The sequence below is a fragment of the Aspergillus flavus genome, chromosome 5, assembly GCF_009017415.1.
Source record: "Aspergillus flavus chromosome 5, complete sequence".
NCBI classification, from domain to species: domain Eukaryota; kingdom Fungi; phylum Ascomycota; class Eurotiomycetes; order Eurotiales; family Aspergillaceae; genus Aspergillus; species Aspergillus flavus.
The window spans coordinates 715,347-739,745 of NC_092408.1; the positions used below are offsets into that span (position 1 = coordinate 715,347).

At 49.9% G+C, this 24,399-nt stretch overlaps 9 protein-coding genes across 9 annotated transcripts; 5 read left to right on the plus strand and 4 right to left on the minus strand.

The window, feature by feature from the left end:
* Window positions 1–2: 2 nt before the first annotated feature.
* On the plus strand, window positions 3–1,949 carry F9C07_2284452 (uncharacterized protein; the record flags this gene model as incomplete). Its single annotated transcript, XM_071510694.1, has 2 exons — window positions 3–94; window positions 1,226–1,949. The coding sequence occupies 2 exons, from the start codon at window positions 3–5 to the stop codon at window positions 1,410–1,412; spliced, it is 279 nt and encodes a 92-aa protein (XP_071364258.1). The 3' UTR covers window positions 1,413–1,949.
* A 1,496-nt stretch (window positions 1,950–3,445) lies between these two features.
* Window positions 3,446–5,755, minus strand: F9C07_2284453 (hydroxymethylglutaryl-CoA reductase). The gene is made up of 2 exons (XM_041286694.2): window positions 5,521–5,755; window positions 3,446–5,366 (listed from the first exon to the last, which is right to left on the minus strand). Exon 2 carries the CDS (start codon window positions 4,761–4,763, stop codon window positions 3,618–3,620), a length of 1,146 nt encoding a protein of 381 aa, XP_041147241.1. The 5' UTR covers window positions 4,764–5,366; window positions 5,521–5,755; the 3' UTR covers window positions 3,446–3,617.
* F9C07_2284454 (uncharacterized protein) lies at window positions 5,756–6,310 on the plus strand. Its single transcript, XM_071510695.1, has one exon. The coding sequence runs from the start codon at window positions 5,786–5,788 to the stop codon at window positions 6,086–6,088; it is 303 nt and encodes a 100-aa protein (XP_071364259.1). The 5' UTR covers window positions 5,756–5,785; the 3' UTR covers window positions 6,089–6,310.
* A 533-nt stretch (window positions 6,311–6,843) lies between these two features.
* F9C07_6714 (uncharacterized protein) lies at window positions 6,844–8,327 on the plus strand (the record flags this gene model as incomplete). Its single annotated transcript, XM_041293573.1, has 2 exons — window positions 6,844–6,898; window positions 6,955–8,327. The coding sequence occupies 2 exons, from the start codon at window positions 6,844–6,846 to the stop codon at window positions 8,325–8,327; spliced, it is 1,428 nt and encodes a 475-aa protein (XP_041147242.1).
* Window positions 8,328–8,453: 126 nt separating this feature from the next.
* On the minus strand, window positions 8,454–11,287 carry F9C07_1628211 (alpha-glucosidase). The gene has a single exon (XM_041286695.2). It carries the CDS (start codon window positions 10,827–10,829, stop codon window positions 8,580–8,582), a length of 2,250 nt encoding a protein of 749 aa, XP_041147243.1. The 5' UTR covers window positions 10,830–11,287; the 3' UTR covers window positions 8,454–8,579.
* A 702-nt stretch (window positions 11,288–11,989) lies between these two features.
* F9C07_1628339 (sugar phosphate isomerase) lies at window positions 11,990–13,815 on the plus strand. Its single transcript, XM_041286701.2, has 3 exons — window positions 11,990–12,035; window positions 12,091–13,620; window positions 13,714–13,815. Exon 2 carries the CDS (start codon window positions 12,208–12,210, stop codon window positions 13,360–13,362), a length of 1,155 nt encoding a protein of 384 aa, XP_041147244.1. The 5' UTR covers window positions 11,990–12,035; window positions 12,091–12,207; the 3' UTR covers window positions 13,363–13,620; window positions 13,714–13,815.
* A 910-nt stretch (window positions 13,816–14,725) lies between these two features.
* On the minus strand, window positions 14,726–16,127 carry F9C07_1628358 (uncharacterized protein). Its single transcript, XM_071508259.1, has 3 exons — window positions 15,688–16,127; window positions 15,212–15,633; window positions 14,726–15,110 (listed from the first exon to the last, which is right to left on the minus strand). Exons 1-3 carry the CDS (start codon window positions 15,899–15,901, stop codon window positions 15,030–15,032), a joined length of 717 nt encoding a protein of 238 aa, XP_071364260.1. The 5' UTR covers window positions 15,902–16,127; the 3' UTR covers window positions 14,726–15,029.
* A 2,461-nt stretch (window positions 16,128–18,588) lies between these two features.
* On the plus strand, window positions 18,589–20,719 carry F9C07_6712 (amidase family protein; the record flags this gene model as incomplete). Its single annotated transcript, XM_071511503.1, has 2 exons — window positions 18,589–20,465; window positions 20,503–20,719. 2 exons carry the CDS (start codon window positions 18,589–18,591, stop codon window positions 20,717–20,719), a joined length of 2,094 nt encoding a protein of 697 aa, XP_071364261.1.
* Window positions 20,720–21,051: 332 nt separating this feature from the next.
* F9C07_2070857 (CAIB/BAIF family enzyme) lies at window positions 21,052–24,395 on the minus strand (the record flags this gene model as incomplete). The annotated part of the gene is made up of 2 exons (XM_041293583.1): window positions 21,052–23,854; window positions 23,911–24,395. The coding sequence occupies 2 exons, from the start codon at window positions 24,393–24,395 to the stop codon at window positions 21,052–21,054; spliced, it is 3,288 nt and encodes a 1,095-aa protein (XP_041147247.1).
* Between the last annotated feature and the right edge of the window lie 4 nt (window positions 24,396–24,399).

Genomic DNA, 24,399 nt, shown 5'->3' on the forward strand with positions numbered 1-24,399 from the left:
GGATGGGAAAAATGCCTCCGCCTAGCGGATCTCATTCGCTCCCTATCCTTGAACAGAACTTCAGATGGGATCCCATCCTGGGAAGGCCCTCAGGGTAAGGTTGCATGCTCATTGGCGAAAGCGATTTGAGGACAGCCGAAGATGCCTGCTTCTTGACGGCCATTGGCCATACAAGCTTACTCTAGATTGGAAAGTCTCTGCTAGTCACCAGAGGCTAGACCCATCAGAAAAAGAATAGGCCGGGACGGGTGTTATGGCTCCCTCGAGTTTGTGCTTGAAATGTCCTATCACGGATGCATTCTCCGGTGGCCAATGCCCGCTCATCATAGGGTAGTCGGTGGTAGCGTTACTGATAGCCTTGCAATGCATGGATAGATTGATGTGCAGAACTGGGTGGCGATTTACCTATACCCACTTAGAACTTTGTCGCGTCACTGCGAAGCCTTCGCCCAATAATTCGCTCTCTTTTCGAGCCACTCATCAACCCACTTCGGCCGGGTGAGGGAGAAGCACTGGACACAAAGTGCTCCCTGTCTCCTGTAACTTCATATTGCGCCAGAAAGTCGTACTAAGAGACATCTTAGGATAAGAGAAGGGATCCTGAGTTTGCCGACTGGCATTACCTAGGAGAAGCTATCTGGTTCCTCCTCTCTACCCTCTCAGGAAGTAGCCGTTAAATGTCCAGTGATAATCTTTTGCCATAAGAGTACTCCACAGGCCTTGGCGACTGGCGCATATCAGCACCCAGTGACACTCATACGTTTGGGATTGAGGGTCTGGATAGGCCGTTTAGCCGAACCTAACTCTGGGCAGCCTCTTAACGTCCGAAAACGATGTGGAACCTGGGATGTCTCTCTGACTGACGACACCCTCTGGACCGTGTACATTGTGGGACGTGAAAATGGCCCCCTTGCGCTATTTTGAACCTGCCGCTCCTTATTGCCATTTAGAGCTCCATGCATACTGCTTTAGCTTGTGTGAGATGGTGTCCCCTGCCTCCCGGTTGCTACATTCAGCTAGCCGATGCTCTAAGGCGATGAAGTGATATAGTAATAGAACACCGACAAGGTCTGCATGACTACAGATTTCTCTGATTTGCCCAGAGCACGCGGAGCGCCCCCCGTTTAATCCACTCAAGTGGCTATACAGCTTCCTATGAGCAGATAAGTCACGTCTGTCAAGCACTGGGCCAGACCGAGGACAAGACGGAGCCCATTGTCCCTAGTTGCAGTACTTGGTGGAGTATCCCGCTGCTCACTTGTTTCCCTGGCGGTGCTTTGAACAGCATTGATGAACCTCTTACGGAATCTTTGGGTAGCCAGAAACTGATGTCTCTTGCTACTGTCATTAGTAAATATTTTGCGCTAACAGACGTCGTTTATATACCCTATATTGAGGTTGCAGACCGTTAAAGTTAGAACGGGCGCACAGGTGATCAGCGCGTTTTACTGTCATTTTAAAGTCCAGTAAGGTTAGCTGCATAACCAACTACATACGCATAAGTGACATACATTGTATCCGATTTCCACCTGGCTAAGTACACTAGTGTAGGGCACTAACGTTGTGCTATCCTATTTTGCACAGGCCATCAGTGAGTCACGGGATTTGTGGGACGGAGTCCTGACTCTATCGAGAATCAACCCCGTGTTTTAGAGGTTCATATTCATGTAGAGAAAAGGGATCTTTGAACGATCCTGCGAGAAGAGAAACGAGACTAACAGTACCTGAACCTCGGAGTACACCGAAACGGCAGCTGATTGTATCACATTGATTGAGGGCCTTGAACTTTCCAATGAACAGGAATACTATCTCACTGATCCAGATACTTGATCAATACATCATTGCATTTCCAGAGATACGGCTTGTGCTAGCCAATCGAGATTGGGCTCCGCACCGTGACGTTATATCTGGCTGGACTCATTAGCTACTTCCGTGACGAGTAAAATGCCTCAAGTACTAGGTATTTGCCTTGCCAATTGAATTTCCCTTTCAACTACTTGAACTTGGCCGGTCCCACTCCGGGGCACCTGAGGTTGCATCACTTACTGCATTGTCTTGCCGGAGTAACCGCCGTTCACCTTCCTGTTTTGGTCTTGATTCTATTGTCGTTGGCTGTCTAGCCCTCTCTGGAAACGCAGATCGCATACCATTTCTTTGCTTAATGGAGTAATCCTTGCGCGTTCAGTGGCAAAGAAGAAGCATTAGGTTAACATACCAACGTTTACATGAGAAGCAACCCTGTTTTGTATGTACATATATGGAAACCCTGAGGCGTCATGTGAAGGGGAATGGATCACTAGAATAGGGTCAATCTCGCCGCCCTTACAGTTTAACGCGGGGATATGTACTTGATTGGCTGGTGTCTATATGAAGTATTACAAAATAAGTTGAACCCTTGGTCATACCATAGCGACCTGTGTGTGCTAGGAATCATGGTAACTCATGCCAATTTCCCGACCATCGATACCCCAAGCTTGTAGATCACGAATCTGCAAACTGTCAATCTTCCCTAGCTCATGATAGCTCTCGGTAACGGTTATGGGTTCTTCAGTTCTGTTGCAATGCAAATTTTTGCGTGTGTCCTCTACCAGACTGTAGCGACCTTCATTATTGAACGGGTCCACAACGCAGGGAAGTAACAACATACGACGAATGATGTCAACATCGTCCAAGTCATCGTCGAGCAAAGAAAGATCATCACTATATGGAAAGCCGGGATGTTGTCTCTCCCGGCTCGCTTCCTATTGGGTACTCGAAGTAACAGATTGAATCAGTATGATAAATCCCATGAATAATGAGATAGCACGTTGAGACAGGTAGTATGAGGCTTACTCCTGTGTTGCCTCTCCATTGGCTATTTTCTGAATCATTCGAGCGTTGCATTGTCTCGAATTAGTGCTAATTGCTTTTTGGGGTCTGTCTCTGTAGTTGCAATACCTAGTAGTCCCTCATCAGGGCCCAGAACCAAAGTTAATTATCATTTGGCAAAGGGTTGAGAGTAACATATCATAGTCCATGGGTCACTGCTGCTAGAGTGCTATAGGAAACTAATCTTTACGTCAGATACTGGTTGAGGGCCTGTATGATAAGAGATAAATATATATAGATCAAGATTATACAATGATTTTCGGTTGCGAATATGGTAAGATTAATATACGCGCGGGTCTTTGAATGCCATCAATGTTGTTGCGTGTAGCCGTCCTAGTGAATCTTCCTCAGTTTACCATACATGTAGTTATACCACCTTCCCAATCTTATGAGATCTCGTTTAAAAATTTGTCCGTATGGGCTGTGATTAGCTTAAGTTATTTGGCTATGATATCACCATTAGTATATGAACAAGAATACATCAACATCAATCCATACTGTTATAGGCAGTCAGGCGAACCCTTGTCCAGTTTTGATATCTGACTATGCTACTCTAGCTCGTCTTCAATCAACAGAAACTGGATCATATGTATAAAGAGCGTTGAAGTAAATCTTCAGCTTCTGAGGATGCGGAGATCACATATGCATTGCTATATAGAACTAATAGATTTATTTTCATATCATTCAGTCAACCCAGATAAACTTCTCTACCTCTTAACACCAATTCTTTCGTCTACATAGTCTAGATATCACAGGTTGGATTTCGGTGTTCGCTGCTGCGATGTACGAGCCAACCTTTGATGGCTCTGCGAGAAAGTATGGTTGGCAACAGCACTGCAAGTACTGACATCTAGCGCCAACGCAAAAGACGCAATCAGCCCAGCAAACCGCCCCTTCATGCCTGGCCCTAAGCACTTCATAATCTGGAGGCACTCATTCTGCGTCTCATAAGCTGTTCCACCACCAACCACACCAACAGGCAAAGAAGGCAAGTACAGGGAGATCTTCAAATCTTTCGTATCAAAGTCATACTCCGGAACGAGATGACTCCAACACCCTTCCGCAACGCAAGCAGCATCTTGCCCCGTCGCGATGAAGATAGCCGCAATAATATTGGACGTATTGGCATTACAGCCAAATTGCCCGTTGCGGATGCCGCCTTCTTTACCTGTTAGAAGGGTAGAATATAAGTTATAAGACGATGTGCCGAGAATCTTCTCGCAGGCGGAATTGGTAAGCGTGCCCCAAGCCATGACCTCTATACCTCGAGTCATCTTGACGTTGCCCCACGACGGCTTTTTATCAGATGACATGTTCCCATCAAGTTGGAAACCGACGATTCCATACTCTGAAACCCACTGCGAAGAGACCAGCATTTGGCAGGCCTTCTGCGTCGCTATCGTCACCATGTTCTGACCGGAAGCGTCGCCGCAGTAGTAACTGATGATCAGGTGTACGCTAGACCCTACAATGTGCGGAACCATCTTTTGAAGGCGTAGGTGTCTGCTGGTCGACTCCGCGACGGTGGTGAATTGGCTCTGTAGCTCAGGGACTTTTTTGGCGAATTTGATAGCGTGTCGAGGGGTTGGAAATTTGAACACAGGTGCCCGAGACATGCCCTCTCCGAGGATGTCGAACTGGAGACCTCCACAGGCGTTGAAAGCCTTGCAGCCTCGGGCACAGCTAGCGACTAGAGTAGCCTCGGTTGTAGCTAGGGTTGCGTAGACTTGCTCATTTGTGGCATTGGGACCGTCGACCAGTAATGGTCCCGCGATTCCGACTGGGACTTTGACGAATCCAATGCAGTTTTCGACTTTGACTTTGGAGGTTTCTTCGGGGGCGTGGATGACGTGTTTTTTATCATGAAGAAGATGCTGGAATGGCTTGGTGGCCATTGTTGCTTTCACTGTATGGGTGGTATATCTAGGATGGTATATCTTTGAATGGCTGTATGAAATTTAATTGATAGCTTATTAGAGGAGATCTTCTTGGAACAGGATAGATGGATTCAGTAGAAGACGAGTTAGGTATGAGATATCACATCATCCAGATGCAAAAGTGTAAAAGGCAGACGCTGACTATTAAATAACTGGCCGCGTCTTTGCCGGAGCAATAGTAATTCAAGCAATGGCTTGAACCAGGACACTTTCTTTCGGAAGCCCTTATTCGTCAGCAATTATTCAGCAATATTGTGATTGTGGCTGCATGACGCATTGCGCGTATCCCGCGGTGTACACAAAGTATGAAGTCCGATATATCGCGCTCAGAGATCTACACTCGGAGCTGAACCATCGTACTATTTACTCACTAACATTAATTAAGGCTCATCGTGTGGCTGTGTTTGGTCCTCGTGAGATCGGGGGGAATGTGGCAGGATCAAAGAAAGGTTAGTCTTGTTGATCAGCGTACCTAACTATGGTAAGGGTCGACGATCTATTGATCAGTTCGTTAGCGAAGTAGCGAGTTAGATTCTCGGTAAAGGAGTTTGAGGAGTCTATCTGTAAAAATCAGCTCAAGTCCAAGTACAACTTGAGCCCAAGTGTCGGACTGCCTATTTCAGCGGTCCGAGGTCGTCTCTATAGTGTAGGCTATGAATGATACCTGAATAGACGGAGTACAACCCTAGCCCTGCAGTCACTGTTACAGACTCACATTATACCCATACTGCTTCCCGCTGATGCTAATCGCATATTCAACGAGACATTTTCCATCACCAATTGATTCAACCTAACTATGTTTTCGACTTTCAGCCGTATAGGTATGGGTGATATGATATATCTGTCACTGGGCATTCTTAGCTCGCGTGAAGCCCCACATACAAACTCCGAGTATACGTTAGACAGACTTAGAAGGTTTATACATCACATGGTGGCCACCCGCCCCCCCACCCTCTCAATAAAATGGAGACTTTTGGATCATGTACGCTGCGAGGAATAATTTTGCCTTCGACACGATATATTGGAAAAAGATTGACCAGCGGTTCTTCGGACCGACTACACATGAAGACAACGATATTTGCGATATATGGCGGAAGAGACTTTATCTTTTGAAACTTGAAGAGAAGAGCATCATGGAGGAATATGTGAATCTGAAGCTCAAAGACAGGAACACATGGCGTCTCGTTTGGGACCCCGATGAGTACACCATGGGGTGGGTCAAGAGGTTGAAAATCAAGAAGGAGGAAAAGGAGGAGAAACGACTTCAAGATAGGCAAGTGTGATGGTGTTGGCAAGGGGGTCGAGGATTTGTTTCATATCTGGCGGAATCTCGGTATTCCACCAGGAGGTCACTTTCATGTATATGAAGTACTTCTCATAGAGGGATGCCGGTTAAGTAACCTGATTAAGTGGCGTTCTATATGACAATGGCTGCAGTCAGCGTTACATCCTATGACAACATGTTCGTAGCCAGAAGATTTCCACTAGTTTTCCTACAACTGCTCAATGAAATTATCTTGGTGTCTGAATCGTTACCTAATATACGCTCTCATATTATGCGAGTACAATCATGCCATCGAGGATACATCTCTTCTCTGTCCTCCATAATCCAAACAAGGCCCCATAAAAAGTGGACAAAAGCATTCTCCACATTTCAGCCCTCCCTGCATGTCAGCAAATAGGAATTTTTGGAATACGAGCAACCAGGGGATGTTTATTGTAACCCTAAGATTACATGCATCGGAACGGCCCATTCCAGCCTACCAGATCTCAACCTTTGAATCACACCGCATACTCCGAACATGCAGCTGAATCAGGGCCAATGGGGACGACAGCTACAGCAAACTGCAGAAATTTGGACCCACGAGTTTGAGGGGATTTGCTCTGTTCCTGAGGTCAGATTTTAGACAGTTCTAGGCGTCCCGGGGAGGGATTCGATGGGCACTTTGGTCAAGAGGGATATACATTGCATTTACGCAAGTCTTGAGTTGAAGGCGTATGTGATCTTGTTAGCCTTTTCCTTAACTGCAAGGTCAAGATGGTCTCTGTGATATTTCTTCTGTCTCTTCTTGGGGCGGTGTTTGCTAATTCTGGTATGGCGTAGCATCGATGACCCTCAATGATGATACTAGTACTAATTAAAGTACAGTACTCTCCCGCGACACTCCATCAGGGTCGATCACCTCCCCAGTACACTCGTCTGCTCCGATCACTCTATCAGTTCCCTCTTCCGAGACGACATGCTACACCAGCAGCCAGTGGCTCGTGATCTCCAACACCAGCGTTTTCTGGCCGACATCCACGGACTACATTTACGGTCCGACCACTGGACCCGGAGCGTCCGACGTGATCTGTGCAGCCCAATGGATGCAATACGACGAGCGGTCAAGAGGGCTATCAAGTCTTGGCCCGACTAAAACCACAACCGTAACATTATACACACCCACCAGCACAGGGGCCTGCAGAACAAGCATCCACCCCGAACAATACTCAGATACCCACACCGGCCCAGTGACAACCCTATGCGACGGGGTTGCCCGGGCCCTCGGACCACGCGAAACAGCAACAGAGTACTACCCCGGGACAGGACCATGCAGCACATTCAGCGAGTCGAGGATCGCAACCACCACAGTCAACCGCGAGCCCTCAGCCTCCCCAACATGCAGAGCAGAACTAGAAGGATGCATTGGCGTTTGGCAAACATACAGCAGTCTCTCCAGCGAATATGCGGCATCAATTACATCCCCAATCCCAGGCGACACAAGGAGTCCCTTACGACCCGCTCACTGTCCCAACACGGCACGAGAATATCCCGAAGAGAACCCCTGCTCAGAATGTCATTTCATCCCGGGTACAGCGACAATGTTCTACTGGCCTGTCACAACCGCCAACGGAGATTTGTGCGCTCAGAACGGGACAACCATTCCCGCTACGCAAACAGGTGATGGTCCCAATACCGCCATCCTGGATACTTACACTCTCGTTTCACCGAGCGTATATATCTCCTTCACGTCGATCAATGCCTGGAGTAATCGTCGTCACGGTCACCAGTGTGGTGAACGCTATTCTAACCAGCTGATCTCCATCCATCCGACTGCTGTTACCTCTCTCCGGGAACACCGCAACGCCCGGTATCCCTACGAGGGGACTCCATACCCGTTCAACTTTGCCGAGTTCCTGCCCCAGACGATTGGGAACTTTACCCAGTCACTCATCCCCTGGCCTCAGTATCGGGGTGGCTCGCAGTGTCCCCTTTATGATCCCTCTTGTACTATGGTGCGGGATGATTATATGCCGTTTATTGAGGTGCCGCGGGAGGCGGCGGAGATTGATTCTCACTGGGAGAGGTGTAGTCGGAGATGGCTTGTTCCGGCGGTTACGATGGTGCCGATTGTTGATGGTACTGCTGTTGCTCCGACTCCGACGGGTGAGATGGAGGTTATGGCGATTGAGGCTGATGCAGTTCCGGAAGGGATGGTGGAGGCGCCGACGCCGATGCCGACGGCTGAACTGGGGTGGTGAGCATGGAAAATGTGGGAATTTAGTATAGGGGTTAGGGATTTCCATTGGCTGTTAGCTATGAACTATGTGTATGCGTGGTGACAAGTAATTAGTACCATTAACTTTAATTTGAATTCAATTCACAGTGTTATTATTGAGACTGTCTCAAAGCTATATACGTAGCGAGAACTTGGAGGTTCATTTACTCTTTATAATATCTGGCATTTTTAGATTTCTCCACACACATACCCCGGTCATACATACCTACCACCCCTAGAAGACATTACCACTGAGAATATCCTCTCTCTTCCCAAGATGGAACACAGGAATATGCTCCACAGGCGCCGGCACAGTAACCGTCTGACCACCAGCATATGTCTGATTAGTCCACCAGTACGTCCAAGGCTTCGTCCCATTCTGGCCCGTCTGCGGCAGATATACCGACCATTCGGTGACATTCGGCGTGGTAATAGGTGATACCAGCAATCTCGGGCCGAACATGTACTGCTGCGTTGTCACATTGTTGTTGGCCTGCGTCCACTGTGAAACTTTCGGATCAGTCTTCTCGAAATCCATATACAAGGGACGCATGATCATGCGACCGGTCTTGTGGAACTGGTCGAAGAGGGCACGCAGATACGAGGCCAATTGGTATCGGAGGTGAATGTACGAGAGGATAATGGGGGTGTTCTTCTCGCCATACGACCACGGCTCGTTGTTACATGTGTATGCGTCCTGGTTGTCGCAGACTCGCTGACCGTGTGTACGCATGAAGGGGACGAATGTAGCCCACTGCAGCCAGCGCACGTACAACTCGCGGTACTCCGGTGTGTCGATGTTAGAGCTCCATGGTACTGTCGGGTCAGGTTGGAAACCGCCTGCGTCCATAGTCCACCAGCCCCATCCTGTTGCGGCGGCGGATAGTCCACTAGCAACTTGGAGGCCTAGTGTTTCCCAGGCGGAGGTGGTGTCTCCTGACCAGATCATGCTGCAGAATCGTTGAGATCCGATGTAGCCAGACCGACTGAGCGAGATGTGCTCGCAGGCTTCGCCTTCCTTGCTGTCGGTGACGTTGCGGAAGCCCTCTTCGATTGCCAGCTGGTGGGCCCAGGGGTAATATTTTCCGGCGCTCTGTTGGGTGCCAGCTGCGTAGAGGACGTTGGGTAGGGCGAAGGGGACAGACTGAATGTAGGTGCTTTGACCGTTGTTTTCGTAGGCTTCGCCCAGGGCACCACCGTCAGCTTGGTCGATCCAGAAGTTCTTGATTCCCTTGTCGTAGTAGTTGCGCTTCAAGGTCGACCAGATGAATTTCCGTGCGCCTGGGTTCGTAGAGTCCACGTTGCGGATGTACGAGCCGTTCCATGAATCGGTGGTTCCGGGTCCGTCGCGAGTCGCAGATAGGTATCCGTTGGCTTGAAGCTCCAAGTAGTTGTCGCTCGCATCCGATACACTGGGCCAGAGAGATGCCATGATCTCTGCTCCGGTGAGATCCTTTACCTTCTTCGCCATTGCTGCTACGTCCGGCCATAGCGCTGGGTCAAGACCCCAGTCGCCTTGATTCCGCCAGGATTGGTAGTCGATGACGAACATTCCAACGGGGACGTTGTTGTCCTTGAACTTCTGAGCCAGGAGTTCTAGTTCAGTCTGGTTCTCATAGCGGAGCTTAGACTGGATGTATCCGAGTGAGAAGTCAGGCGGAGTGGGTGCTCTACCCGTCAGGGCGGATAGACGTTTCTGCAATGTGTCGTAGTCGCCTGGTGTCGTGGCCACAATGACATAGTCGACGACCGTGGTGGACTCCGCGGTGAGCTTGGTGCGTAGCTGTCCAAATTCCATGCGACCCTGAGCTGGCATATTCCAGATGAAGGCGTAGCCCTTGTTGCTCATGAACACAGGTGTGGGGATGTGGGTATTGAAGTTGATCAAGTCAATGACCGTTCCTTTCTTGTTGACAAGATGGTCCTGTTGCGTACCCGTGCCATAGAACTGCTCGTCGGGGTCCGTACTGAATGAAAACTCGGCAGAAAATTCGCTTCCCGGGCCGTTCCACGAGTAGTATCGTGGATTGATCGATTTGAGTGGCGCATACTCGTTTGTTAACAGTGACTCAGAACCATCTTGCTCGATGCGGTAGAATGCCAGCCGATATCCTCCGGGATTTCCACCCCAGCCAGAGGTGCGCACGATAGTGTTTCCATTGCGGATAGCAACAGTGTGATTGCCATTAAATGCCGTGTCAAAGGTTAGTCCATGCGCTTGTCCATTCTCGAATCCTTCCAATGGTGGATCGTAGATGAAGCTGATCTCATGGCCCGTAGGCGGCCGGAAGGGCCAGGCGCGCACACGGAACCCATCGAAGCCAAAGGGCTGTACCAGAATAGTCTCGAAGCCATGCTGCATGCGAAATCCAGTCGAGTTGGGCAGGAAGTAGTCCGACTCCCGCGTCTGGATTGGGGTCGCCTGCACCAGCTGTGTGGCGCAGACTGTTAGGGCCACCAGCCAGCGATACATTTTGCTCAACATCTTGGGATTGAAGCCCTAGCTGGGATGTTCGTCGGTCTTAAATCATTTGGATATTTGGTTTATCCGTTCAAATAGCCTGAATAAAATGATCACAAAGGCGTGTGACATCATGGCTCGCCGTGAAGGTCAGGCCAGTGTATGCATCGGTCGGGTCGAGAGATTTGGAGTATATGATGATTGGCACATACGGGCGTGAAACGGCTCATAGCAGACCATCACAAACCCCCACGGAGACCGAGTGCGGAGTGCATGAGGAGACTGAGGGGGCTTCGGCGTCTGTTCTTTGGAGATGTTCATTCCGATTGCCTTGCTGGTCGATCCGATCCACATGGCGTCATGTCGGCTGTGAGTTAGTTCGCTCAGGACCATGCCATCCATGCATTTGCTTTGCTGGCGAGCACAGACGCTTGCTTGTTTTCTGGAACAGCCGGAACGACGGTCAGAAATGGTCCCATCTATCACTCCTTTGATATCGGATTGGTTGAGTTCTGTGATGTCGTTCAGCGAGAGCCTTGGCTGTTTCCACCTGATCACCGTTGGACCATTGATTCGAAAAGCTTTGTCATTTAGCCATTTAGCCAATATGAATGACAATTTTCTTCTTTCGTTCTTGGCTTCCGGTTGTCGTTGAGCCAAGATGGTGTGTTGTTGGTTGTCTAGTGGGATGCGGCGATGTTGTGTTGTTAGGAAATGGACTCGATGTGTGTAATTCCTCTCTGCGTCCTAAAGGCCTGAATTATGCATCATCCCACTTTTCCATTTTGACCTGGTTCGTCCTTTCTCTATTTTCAGGTCACCCTCGTTAGTCTGTTCTTTTCGGACTTTTTCTTTTCTTTTTCTTTATTTTTTCATTTCCATGTTCCCTCAGAACTGTCCCAGCGTGCCATATATGTTTTCTCATCAGTAGAACAGACGATTCATTCACAAGATTCACCAGTGCTGAAATATTGATAACAATCTTCTTTATCCCGAGAAAGAAGCAGATCGATGTTGACATTACAATAAAAGAATTGATATAAGCCTGGTTGATGCGTCATTCCCGCCCGGCCTCTTTGGTGAAACCCCACCCGGTGACTTAATTTAAGCACCGGAGACCAAGAAATAGACATACACTGTACGCATAGGACATCCAACACACCAATAGTGATAGAAATAAGTAAAAAAAAGTTTGTGAAAGGTTTAGCCCGGGGAAAAGCGTTCATCCCCGCAAGTCTTACCCGCGCAACCCCGTGGGGAGATTGAATCTCATATCTTTCATTAGATCCCTCCCTGTCACCCATCCTGGGACAATCCCTGACTCACTCCTCCACCCTATCTGTCTGACGAACAAGTGCCGACACAGTACTCTTTATACAATACCAAACCAAGTAATATCACTATGCCAATCCCCTGGCCACCCACATCCATTCCCAATGAATTCGGCATCGCCACCCTCTCCCTCGGGAGCTGGAGACATCATAAACTGCAGCCCCGTCTAGAAGAAGCGGCGAAGGCGGGGTACAAATGGATTGATCTATTCGACGAATGCTGGGCGGCGTATCTCGAGGAACATCACTTACCGGGGGACCAATTATGGGAGCCAACGGAGGATAACCTACGTGTTGCGCGGAAACTAGGTGATCTGGTAAAATCCCTGGGAATGTGGATCGCGTGCACACAGCCACTTCGAATGATCGAGGGGATCAAGGATCCAGTCGAGCGACGAGCATCCCTGGACTTAGTAGCGAAGCGGTTCCCATTCATGCGCGCGTTCGACACCGACCTGGTATTTATGTGCGCCAATATCCGGACCGACGATGGCGTGACCTCTGATTTGAAGACGGTGGCAGGCGACTTGGCAGAGTTGGGAGATATGGCGCGGGCCTTCGCCGAAGCAGATGGGGGCCCGATGCTCCGGATTGGCTATGAGGGGCTCTCATGGGCGACGCGGAATACATGGGCGTCGACCTGGGAGGTAGTGCGGATGGCGAACCGCGAGAATGTTGGGCTTATAGTCGACGCGTTTAATGTGCTGGCGGTGGAGTTTGCCGACCCGTATAACCCCGCCGGTCATGGACGGCTGTATTCGACGCCCGAAGAATCGGTCGACGTACTTTGTGCATCTTTGGCCGGGCTGGTCGCGTCTGTTCCCGGAGACCGTATCTTTTTCTTCCAGGTCGGTGATGCCGAGCGAATGGACCCGAAGATATTCCGACCACCTACTGATCCGGAGGTGCCGGCTTTGCTGCCCTGGTCGAGGGGTCACCGGTTGTTTCCGTATGAACCCCAGCGAGGGGGGTATATGCCGGTTGATTTGGTCGCTGCGGCGGTGGTTGCGACAGGGTATCAGGGTCCTATGTCGCTGGAGGTGTTTAATAGTTCCCTGAATCGCCCGGATGCGGGTGTGCCGTCGGCCCATGCTCGTCGGGGATTTACTGGCCTTCGGAAATTGGCCGATGCTGTTCCCCAGGTGCCGGCATTCTGGGAGATGTGGCAACAGGGCACGCGCAGGTTTGCTGGTGCTGGTATTTCTCCGCGGGTGCAGCGTTTGTGAGTTCTTTTGGGTGGGACATTGTATATAGTACAGCTGTGATATAGCCATTAACTACTAGTTCAAGCCGGCCCCTACTGAAAAAGCCTAAGTTCGTTTAGCTACATTTATTCGCCTGACATGAGCTATTAATGGAGTTTTGTTATAATTACCAATGATAATATATATCCACAGATTCCACATCTGAACTTGGCTCTTTCTTCAAAGCATATTTAGGCTAAATCACGCAACTTGAAGGGTGTCAAAGAACAAAGGGGCGAGGTTAGACATTCCCCAGCTCGAGAAATTCTGGATGGCCCAAAGATCCGTGTTCATCTCCCATGGGTCAGAGCGAGAACGTTTAACAAAGAAAAGGCAGAGCACCCCGTGTAACCGCGCATAACATGTCTGACGCAGAACCAAGAGAGAAAATGCCTTTTCCCAACATTGGTGTCGGGCGGCGGAGCCAAAGATGATGGACGTACCTCTCTGTTACCGTAGATTTGACCAAGGCAGCAACCAGACTGTACCAGCATTCTGGCCATCCCTCGGGCACGAGGGTGACACAGGAGGGATTCATTCGAAACATTGCCTGGTCCGATCTTGAGGCGCTGTGGGCACTATCGACACTATCGACTGGGGCAAATATATATCGCAATATCAGGTCTATTTATAAGATTTGGTCCCACAAGCCCTTAAGGAGGAGCCCGCCCGACCGACAGGCCAATCACTTGTATTCAACGTTCGAGTGCCGGTCTAGAGCAATCGACTGGAGCTCGCAAGCAGGTTGCATCCATTGCCCAGACTTGAATCACCGGGTAAACGCCAAAGTCACGGTCAACTAGTCGCACGGTCCAATGTTGCCCCGTACTCTCTGGTTAATTGACAGAGCGGTAGATGCCAATGAGTCCCCGAGGAACGGATAGGTGCTCGAAAACTGGTCGGAACAGCAAGCGCAGGTCCTGGAAAGATGGCGCGGTTGGTCAATCCAAAACAAGTTGTCTGCCACATCAGGGGCACCGAGCCGTCATGGAGACCTCGATGCGATGATGGCAATAATATTATGCTTGCCAAATGACTCATATAATTTGATGGAGGGCCTTTTGCCCATTGGCAATACTATCTAGTTGGAATCAAACATCGCGGATCAAGCTTTCGACGGGCCAAGGACCAAGAATCGGGAATAGCTGTGCTGCTCGGGCGTTCTGACGAAGCGTGAATTTCATCACGGCAAACAGTGATAAGGGAAGGGTATGGTTGATGTCAGTATGCGAAGCTTCATGTTTGAATTTGGTTTAATGCTACCAAAAGGCCAACAAGTTCGGAAATTATCAGAAGTACCATTCACTAGATAATATACATACAAGCTCGGCGATTCTCATAGACGGCTGTATGGCTTTTGAGGCTCAGTATGCTGAATGATCTCGTGGCTAATGGTGACTTCAAACTTGTGACGTGGATTGCCAACATATATTTCATCCTTGCGATAGTAAGGCTGGCCCACAGCAGTCACTGAATGCAATGGTAGAACATCCGGTGCCTCGCTGGCCCCGGTTCCCCGTCGTGATCTTGAGCGGCTGAGTCTGGAAAGTATTCTGCTAGATCCGACGTGTTCGATAAGTGGTCTATATGTGGGCAGGCAGGCAGATATCAGGTAAACCCCGGTCTCGACTTGGGTCCATATAATCAGCTCAACCGCTACCCAGGTCCCATCGAGGAAGGCGTTGTTTCGAAAAAAGATCTGGAAGCGCATAACGGAAGTGACTAAGCCTCTGAGGAAAAAACGAGTCCAAGTCAGTATCAGTGAGACTGTAGAGGTGAAGGGTGATTTATCTCACATGCTCCCTACTGCGAATGTGATTGTCAGTCCTACCTTCAGTCGTGGACTGACATTAAGTGACCACAGCACTGGCATTGGAAGGAGCAGTAGAATTACATCGGTCACAATGTTAGGAAAACTGGCCCAGATGTAAAGAACTTTCTTGTTACCACAGTTGCCAGGGATAGGACCGTCCCAGTTAGCGGAGAACGGTCGGCAGACGAGACTCGCGCCAACGATCGTAGATATCGTGATGACACACAGGACCACCATCATCAATTTGATGATCGCGCCCATTTTCTTTGTGGGGAAGAGCCTATGGTACAGTAATAGGATAGAGAACTTTGGAAGATTAACACTTCCCAAATAGAGAAATGACAAAGCCAGGAGATATTTCGCCCAAATTCTTAGACTGGCAGGGTCTTTCACCATTAACCATGGGATGTGGTGTCCCACGCCAGCGAACTTTACAGCACCTAAAGCAAGAATTAGCATGCTGTAACCCAGTCTTGGATTCCCTAGCGACTAACCGATACTGATGCCTGCCATACCCATCTGTTCAGCAAGCGCAAACAAGATCACAGCATCATCCAAGCCCCATGGTGTGTGGACCTTGTATCTTGAAATGAAACGTAGAGCAACGCATAATATTTGAAGAGGGACGAAGAGAGCAGTAAAGATCAACAGCCGGTCGCCGATATAGACGGAGACTTCTTCAGGCGGGATATCCAAGGATCCCATCATGACCGCACACCGCAATCAACGGTGCGATGAAGACAGTACAAAACACGGATTGAAGTGAGTTGAAACATAGAGAAATTTGGGCCACGGCCAGAACGGTGGAACTCACACATGCTTGGGTTATGTATTAGGAAGCAACTCCGGGCGCATGGTGGGTAAAGGCGCTGAATACGAGACAGGGCCGACATCGTTAGATGCCGATTCCCCACCGAAACCATATAGTTGATAGGGACTATAATGTGCAAACTGGAAAGCATAAGCAATGGCACAAGACTGCTGCCCGCCCTGCCGAGGAACAGAGCACGATGTGACCTCGGGCACGGATCCCGCATTAGGGTATGGGTTAGCACATCCGCTAAATCTCGGGCGTGCCCCTAGCGGGTCCATTGCCCCCATTCAAGACATCCATTGCAGAAGCGGTTCACTTTTAGTTTATTGATTAGTCTGCTTAATCCCTACTTGCCATGCAAGAAACACGCTGATAAGCGGAGTCCGAGCCGGAGATCTGCAAGTAACAAGCAAACGGTAGGCGAGGCTAGAGGCCGGTACCCCGCGCGATTCCTGCGCTTGGATTTTTTAAGCAAGTCGGTTTCATGTATAGATAACCCAGTGCCCCAAGCCAATGATTCGAACGACCGGGGTGTAGAGAACTCCATTTAGGCGAGAGCCGTGATAGTATCACTAAACGGGTAAAGTTTTCATTTGTTTCAAGACTTGAACTCAATCGACCATAACCTTAGAAGTCGGGCATGAGAGCCAGTAAACAGGCGTGAAATGGATGGCTTTCGTATCTGGCCCCTGTCGCACATGTAGGGCTTTGTTAGTGGGAGTCCGTCCCTTCGTCCTGAGACACCAGTATATAGTCCGCTGCACCGCAAGAAAAAGGCCCACTTCCAGAATCTTTTCGAATTTTTAGTGGGATAAGTGGTGGCCAACGGCCCCTAACACGACGAGACTAACGATTTCTCTCAGCTCATGTGCATCCAATTATCGTGCACCCCCTCCTATCTTAGTATCTGAGCCCTAACGGACAATTCCTCTTTTCCACGATCGACACCACATGGAATTCAAGTCATGGTAGTGGTTGAGCTAATCTAGGACGTTGATCGCGACCGTGCGCAAGTACCGTGACCCAATGGCGCTGATCATTTCGCCATGTAATAGAAAACTTCGTTCCTGGTATGAAGCACAACAGAAATGTCCGATGCCTGAGCGTGTAGCGACCCTAGGACATCTAGGCCGCGCCATCGCGTATATCGCGCACACTGGCGCTGCACGTACTGATTTCGCCCTATTGAATCTAGCAAGCCAATGTGAACTCGCCATACTGTCGCTATGGGAGGGAATACTGTATTCTATCAGACACTCATGATGATTGACTTCAGATCTATGACAGTAGGTGTTCATAAGGTTCACTATTGCAGTGTCGTATACGCGATTGGCGAGCATGGTTCGCGGAATAACCGACCATTCGGTGTTGTGGTTGCATGTCGCGGTGAAGTATGACCTGCAGACTTCAGGAATGGAAAAAGCGAGTTCATCGGAGATGTAAAAGTACCTCCGATGGAAGGCAATAATTGCATAGCGTGTTTGATGTTGAAGCTTCAATTGGGTGGACGAAAACGGAAAGCCGAACACATGTGACCGCACCAGATCTGGAGTAACGTGACCTGCCAGCCACGTGCGGCTAAGAGAGGGACATTCAAACTGTTTCTTAGGCGAGGGAACGCTCTTTGTCAGAAAAAAGCCGTACAAGGACGACTGTTTCAAAGCCAAAGAAAACTTTGATGGATCGGGTTGGGTTCGACTTATCCTAAAGATCTACACGTCTGCCGGACCATGAAACAAAGACACGGAAATTGAGCGTTGCTCAGACCTTCACATTCTAGCACGCGCACTCGGACTGGCGTCATTCCATTCAGCCGAAAAGCAAAGGACGTTCTCGAAAGGGGGAAGAGGGAACAAAACAGAATTGAATGCGAAGAGATGATGGGCCCCCGGTTCGGTGCTATGTGGAAGATTGCTTCGGGGAATAATACTCTCCCCTGGGTGTTTGAGTTGTGACTTGCTTATTGTTCTCGTGCAACAATACTACCATTCCGAGCCTCACCAAGGTTTCATGCAGCTTACTCTTTGGGACTTCCAAGCCATGTGGAAATTAATGGTCGATCGTACACTTTCTTCTCCACCAATAGGACCCCAGAAAAGAAATGCCATTATGTTACGTCCAGTGGAATGAGTTCATTTATGTCCTTGTTCGTGTCACCATTCATTAGATTAGGGTCTAGGGAGAGACTTGGACACACCTCCCAGTCGTGCGACATCTGGGCCAGATTCAACCCAATATTTGTGCTACATGAAGCAGTTCAGCCTCTAATGAGCGAGTGTAGTAGCACCAACAGCCATCCTATCTTTCATTACCTTTAATGGTTGCTTTCACATTATCCTGACTCAGTGGACCAACAGTGAAAAAGGTAAGTCACCTAAGAATAGTCCCAATAGCCAGTAGTTTCACGGTACGAACCCCGATTACTGCAATCAGAAGTCGCAGTTTAAGACATCCACGGAAACGTGCATGTCGTGGCTGATGGCCCTTGCTTCGACTGGGCCACCACACTTCACCCACGCTATAATATGGCCACCTTATAATAATCAGAGATGGCAACATTGCACTCAGTGCACAAGAAGTCATGACCAACATGGTTTCGTGGAAGCAAACCTTCATTAAAGTCCTTGTCTTGGGCTCGGCCTTCAAAGGTGGCAGCGCAAGCCCTCTTTCTTTGTCGAATATACTACAAACATCTGAAGCTGTCTCCTATCAACTAGGTGACACTACCTATCTTGCCAATGCAAAAGAACCCCGGGATGCATTGACCATCATCAACCCCAAGGTTGACAATCACTACGCTACTGGCACAATCATAACCTTGACAGTCATCCCCGCCAACGAGACCATCGTGACTGCTCACCACCTCAATGCCACAATCTCGAGCTATTTGGCAAATGACGATGTTTTCTCAACAGAGTTTCTCGGTGCCGTCTATCTCACCTCATCTGCCGGCAATACCAGTGTAACTGCCGATGCTTTGGAGTATCTTTCGAGCGCCGGTGCAGAGACCATCTATCTTGACTCCATTGTCTTCAAGAGCCAGGGCAGACGAGCAATATCGATCCACCACAAGTCCGCTAAGACTCTGGCGCCTGGTCCATATACTGCCGTGATGTCGAAAGACAAGGTTAGTCTTCTAGACACGTACCGCCTATACCCAGACATGTATCGTGATTTCGTCACCGGTATGTATCCGTCCAACGATGGCAGCGGCTCTTTTGTACCACTTCAATCTATGTCTTCAAGGCTCTGGGCACCGTTGGTCCCCGTGCCGAGCCGCATCCATTCATGGGGAGACCCACGGCCGTTAGCTGGCAAACGAGTGGCAGTCAAGGATATATTCGACATCAAAGGGGTGCAGACGTCAGCGGGAAGCCAAGCGTGGGTTCAGATCACGCCTGTTGCCAACAGAACCGCACCCGCGATTCAGCGACTGGTTGATCTGGGCGCAATTCTAGTGGGGAAGCAAAAGTTGGCACAGTTTGCTTCCGGCGCGAATGCCTGGGATTGGACAGATGGGCAAGCTCCTTTTAACCCACGGGGTGATGGATACTTGACTTGCGCAGCATCAAGCTCCGGCGGAGCCTGCTCCATTGCGGCGTACGACTGGCTGGATGCCGCGATTGGCAGTGACACTGGCGTTTCCATCCGTCGCCCAGCGGCTGTTACAGGAACCTTTGGAAACAGACCCAGTCAGGGAATGATCACGCTGCAGGGTATGCTTGCCCAGAATTGGGCTGAGGACACAGCTGGTGTTCTGTGTCGGAATCCGGCCGAATGGGCCAGGTTTGCCAAGGCTTGGTATACTCCAGAACTTCACCAGCCAGCGTCGATTACAGGGTTATCTCCCCTGTCGGTTCCGGACACAATGGCCTTCCCGACCCAGATACTGTATCCAGAAGAGCAATTTCCCCTCGTGAATCCTGCCGCTCAGAAGATCCTTGAGCCTTTCCTCTCCACCATAGCAAAGGAACTCAACATGAGTATCAAATACACAAACCTTAGCGCTACGCTCATTGAGGCGCCTATCTTCTCGGACAATAATGACACCATGGACCGTCTCCTGACGGCAACGGCTGCCCTAACATATTGGTCATCGCATGTAGCTGTTGCTGACCCTCTGATGACCGAATGGGCACGCCGTTACGAAGGACGCTTTCCCCCAGTAGATCCGCTGTGGCGCAAAGAGTGGTCGCAATTCAACGCCAGCGTCATCAATCAAGCAGCATACGACCAGGCCTTACAGGATAAAAGGAAGGGTGTCGACTGGTTCGAAAGGAATGTGTTACCAGAGACGCCCCAATCCTGCTCGGAGTCATTATTGATTTGTGACATTGGCACTGGTGGACTGCCCAGTTTTCGCGAGAAAGCTCTTAACGAGGGTCCCAATGCTACGTTTCTGGGAAGGATGCCAGATTGGGCCGCGATACCTTGTTCCATGATCTGTCCTATTTTTGGGTGAGTTCAGTTAGCACCTTGATATTGTGAAAATGAGATATGAGCTAATATTTTGCTGCAGCTGCGCCGACTTCACCATTCCCTTAGGCCAAGTGCCGTATCACTCGCCGGTAACGAATGTGACGGAACAGTTTCCCGTGAGCATCAATATGATCGTGCGTCGGGGATGCGACTTTGTATTGTTCAATATGGTCGAGAAGCTGGCGCGGGCGGGTATCATTCAGGCCGTTAAGACTGGCAAGCAGGCATTTTAGTGGAGGAGCCCTTGGTTAATTTCCTGTCTGTTGGCGGTTTGATATTTCTTTCTGGTTTACATTAGAATAGATACAATGAACTTTGAAATTCTCGTCAAATAATTATAAATCCTACGGGGTAAAATTGTGGGAACACTTTTGGGTTGACCAAAGAACCCAGGATATATATAGCAGCTCCCACAACGACAACGAATGGGGCAGACTGGCATCTTCGAGTTCTCGAGTCTGAATCAACAGCATTATTAATAAAACACCACCAAAGACACTATGACTCCCTCTTCCAGCCACCACCGGAGTTTTCTTTCTTTCTTTTCTTTCCTTTTTTCTTTTTTCTACAACCATTTCTTCTCGTCTGAGCCCAGAGGGTTGGGCATTATATCCCAGCCAACGTCAACCCCCTCGATTGAAGCAGAGTGCCGAATGGCAGTCATAACCCCAAAGCCTGTGTCTCGCGTTTCTAAGTATTGTTCCGGGACATCCTTGGTGCATGTGAAGTCCTGTGTCTCGAAGCCTGATTTTCCATCGTATTGACCAAGAGATCGCAGATACTTCATGACCCCGGCTAGGGACACATCAACCTGCCAGGAGCCACCTTCTGTCGCTTGTTTGTAAAGCGCTGCTGTTATCCCAGCAGCGAGGAAGTAGCCTCCGGCGTGATCCAGCGCTTGACAAGGAGTGGGACGGGCGGCTTCCCCAGCACCAAAGTGCTCAGCCTCTGAGACGTTCATGCCAGCGCACGTCTGGATTAGAGAGTCAAATCCGCGCTTATCCGACCAAGGGCCATCGGGACCATACGCAGACATGTTGGCACAGATGATGTTCCGGTGTTGGAACCGCTTTGAAAGAGCACTGGGGGAGTAACCGCGATGGGAGAGACTTCCCGGGCGGAAACCCTGGACAAACACATGGGCCCCCTCGAGTAACTGTGAGAATGTGTTCTGGTCCGTCGGAGTGTCCAGATCTAATTGAATTGTACGTTTACCTCGCCCGAAGTCTCGGTCCATTGTTGGGAGATCGGGAAGGTTAGGGCTTGTCACCCAGAGAACATCAGCTCCATGAGCAGATAGAGTTCTGCCAGAGAGAGGCGCGGCAATTACCCGGGAGACCTCAAGAACACGTAGACCGCGAAGGGCCTTATCAGGTGGCGATTGCATAGTGGACGGGAGACCAACAGGCCCATCACAGAGTTTGCGTAGCGTGATCGGGAAATCAGTAATCATTCGGGCTTGGGGAAGTACATCCCACTGGGAATACGACCGGAGAGCAGAAATCACAAGGTTACTGTCGAAAGCAGCGGCCTCGAGGTCGACGGAACGCCATTTCTCAATCTTGGACCCTAGCTCTGCCCGGGTAGCGTTCGGTTCACAGCCGACTAAAGCCAGAGCACCATTACGATGGTTGGGAAAGGAGTCGTGCACGCGCACATAGCCGTCGGAAGTTTTGTGTAAGCCACCGATAGGACCCCACGGCGAGGGAGCAGGTTTGCCTGCCAGTGTGTATAGCCTCTCAGATTTAAACTCTATCGCTGCATGTTGCAAGGGAACGGTCACCGTAGGCAGAGCCGAGTTGGTACGGTAAGCATAGACTTGCGCGGCCAACAAGGCAGAAAGGCCGATAGAAGCCTGCGCAATGTGGGCAATCTTGAAGGAGGAAGGTAGCCCAAGGCCTTGCCCAGGAAGCTGAAGTTTTTCCAGAGATGTGGCAGGGAGTCCGAGCTTTGTCCAAAGATAGTCCACGCTGTCCTTAGCCGAGAAATGGGAGCGTTCCGGAGGGGTATAAGAAACGTGTGGTTTACCTATTGCATTGGTCACGACAGCGCTGCTGGGGGCAGCAGGGATGGCAATGGTCAAAAGAGGTCCATGTTGCTGAGTACCTAATGTATCGCGCTCCCCCACAGTTCCCTGCTCCCAGGGTCGGCGAATCGTGCACTTCCATGCCAATGCAGGCTCAAAGAACATATTCACAAGAATATCTGAGGGTTGTAGGTGATAGAGGGATACTATACGCTCATTTGTGAGAACATTCGAATTCTTGACCCTCTCGTAAGCTTCCACAGTGTCGAACATGATATCAAATGTCATCTCAAAGGGACCCGAATTCTTGGACCTGATGACTTTGGCGATGTCCATCATTCGACACTCACCTCGAGGAATCGGCTTGAGGGATAGAGGCTCGAGGGTTTCAGAGCGTAGCCTTTGTCTCTCAGAGTCAGAAAGTCCCACAGGCGCGCCATCATCAGAGGAAGGAGGGTTATTGGCAATCGTCTTTGTAGTAATAGGAAAGAGCTTGATCTCTTCTCCGGCTTCAAGATCGACGAGATGGTAGATATTGAAGCGGAAGACAGGACCTGCAGCAGTCTCATGAGGTGATAGGGGAGACGCGAAATTACCGGTTGTTGCGACCTGGCCCTTGTAGGGCATATGCAAAATTGACGCGCGGGCATTGTTGGCAATTGTATAAGACAGTTCCTGGGATGGTGCAACAACTTCTCCTAGAATACCGAGGTCGTGTCCAGCGACTGGCGTAGGCTCGATTGGACCCATCGTTCCATTGCGGCCGTAAAAGTGGAACAGAAGCTGACACTCGGGCGATTTGTCCAGCTCAGGGAACAGGCCTTGGGTATAAGCGCGCACATCGGCGAGAAAAGTGTCAATCTGGCCGATGAGGATAGGGTCGCGGATACCACCAATAAAGATAGTGCGATATCCTAGCTTTTCAACTCCTTCCAACTTAACTTGGTAAATAGGCGTCGGTTCGAATACAGCGCCACTAACACGGACAGTTCTTTCTGTCAGCTGCTCATATGAAGCGTTATCGAGAATAAGGACTCCACCAGGTCCAGGCAGGCGATCAGGCCTGGTCTTCTCATACAAGGTATGGGCAGCAACGGAGAGCGGAGTGCAACGTTCCCTGGGAGATAAGGGGGTCAGGTCAAAAGAGTCTTCTCGCATAGTAGCGATCATTGATCGGCCTTTCGGGAGTGCACAGATGCCGCCACACTCCATGATCTTGCCCATATGCCAGGCCACACCAGGGCGCACGCCATTGTACATGGAGAATGCAGCAAAAGGAGCGGGATCATAACAACGACCACCGAGGATGATATCAGGACACGTTTGCAGAGCCTTCAGGAACCTTAATACTGGGGGTTAGCTTAAGTCACGGCTCGGAGGCGATCCATATCAACGTACGGCTCAGCACCAATCTGCGCGACGACATCGATGGCACGGTCGGCGCTTTCCACTGTCAATTCTTCCACAGGACCGCACGGGCCAACCTTCTTGCTAACTATGCGCTGCCTCAGAAGGTCCCTATGAAAGCCTGCGGAGATCGTGGCGACATTAAAAGAGAAGCCTTGCTTTGCGGAGATTTCTTGAACGATTTCAAACATCTCCTGCACATGCTTATCGCTGCCATCACCACCGACAGATCCGATCAGAACTTGAATCTTCTTATGGAAACAGGCCTGTAGGATTGGAGTCAGATCGCGTATATAAGAATCACGACCGCAGGTCATCTTGTTCAAGCCAAGCTTATACGGTCCGCCATCAGTGGACCCGCTGTCGACAATAATCGCCTTGGGGGTGAACTTCTCAATCCCGTACCAGAAGTGCTCAGCACGATAGCCATACCCAAGCATGGCGTTGGGGGTGAGGATATTGAATTCAGACGACATGACG

Bases quoted from the DNA above. Each gene is read 5' to 3' on its own strand.
- F9C07_1628339 (XM_041286701.2), top strand. From the start codon at position 12,208: ATGCCAATCCCCTGGCCACCCACATCCATTCCCAATGAATTCGGCATC.
- F9C07_2284454 (XM_071510695.1), top strand. From the start codon at position 5,786: ATGTACGCTGCGAGGAATAATTTTGCCTTCGACACGATATATTGGAAA.
- F9C07_2284453 (XM_041286694.2), bottom strand. From the start codon at position 4,763: ATGGCCACCAAGCCATTCCAGCATCTTCTTCATGATAAAAAACACGTC.
- F9C07_1628358 (XM_071508259.1), bottom strand. From the start codon at position 15,901: ATGATGGGATCCTTGGATATCCCGCCTGAAGAAGTCTCCGTCTATATC. The intron at 15,634-15,687 runs GTTAGTCGCTAG...TTCTTGCTTTAG, and splicing joins TATGGCAGGCATCAGTATCG to GTGCTGTAAAGTTCGCTGGC. The intron at 15,111-15,211 runs GTAGGACTGACA...TTTTTTCCTCAG, and splicing joins ATGTCAGTCCACGACTGAAG to AGGCTTAGTCACTTCCGTTA.
- F9C07_1628211 (XM_041286695.2), bottom strand. From the start codon at position 10,829: ATGTTGAGCAAAATGTATCGCTGGCTGGTGGCCCTAACAGTCTGCGCC.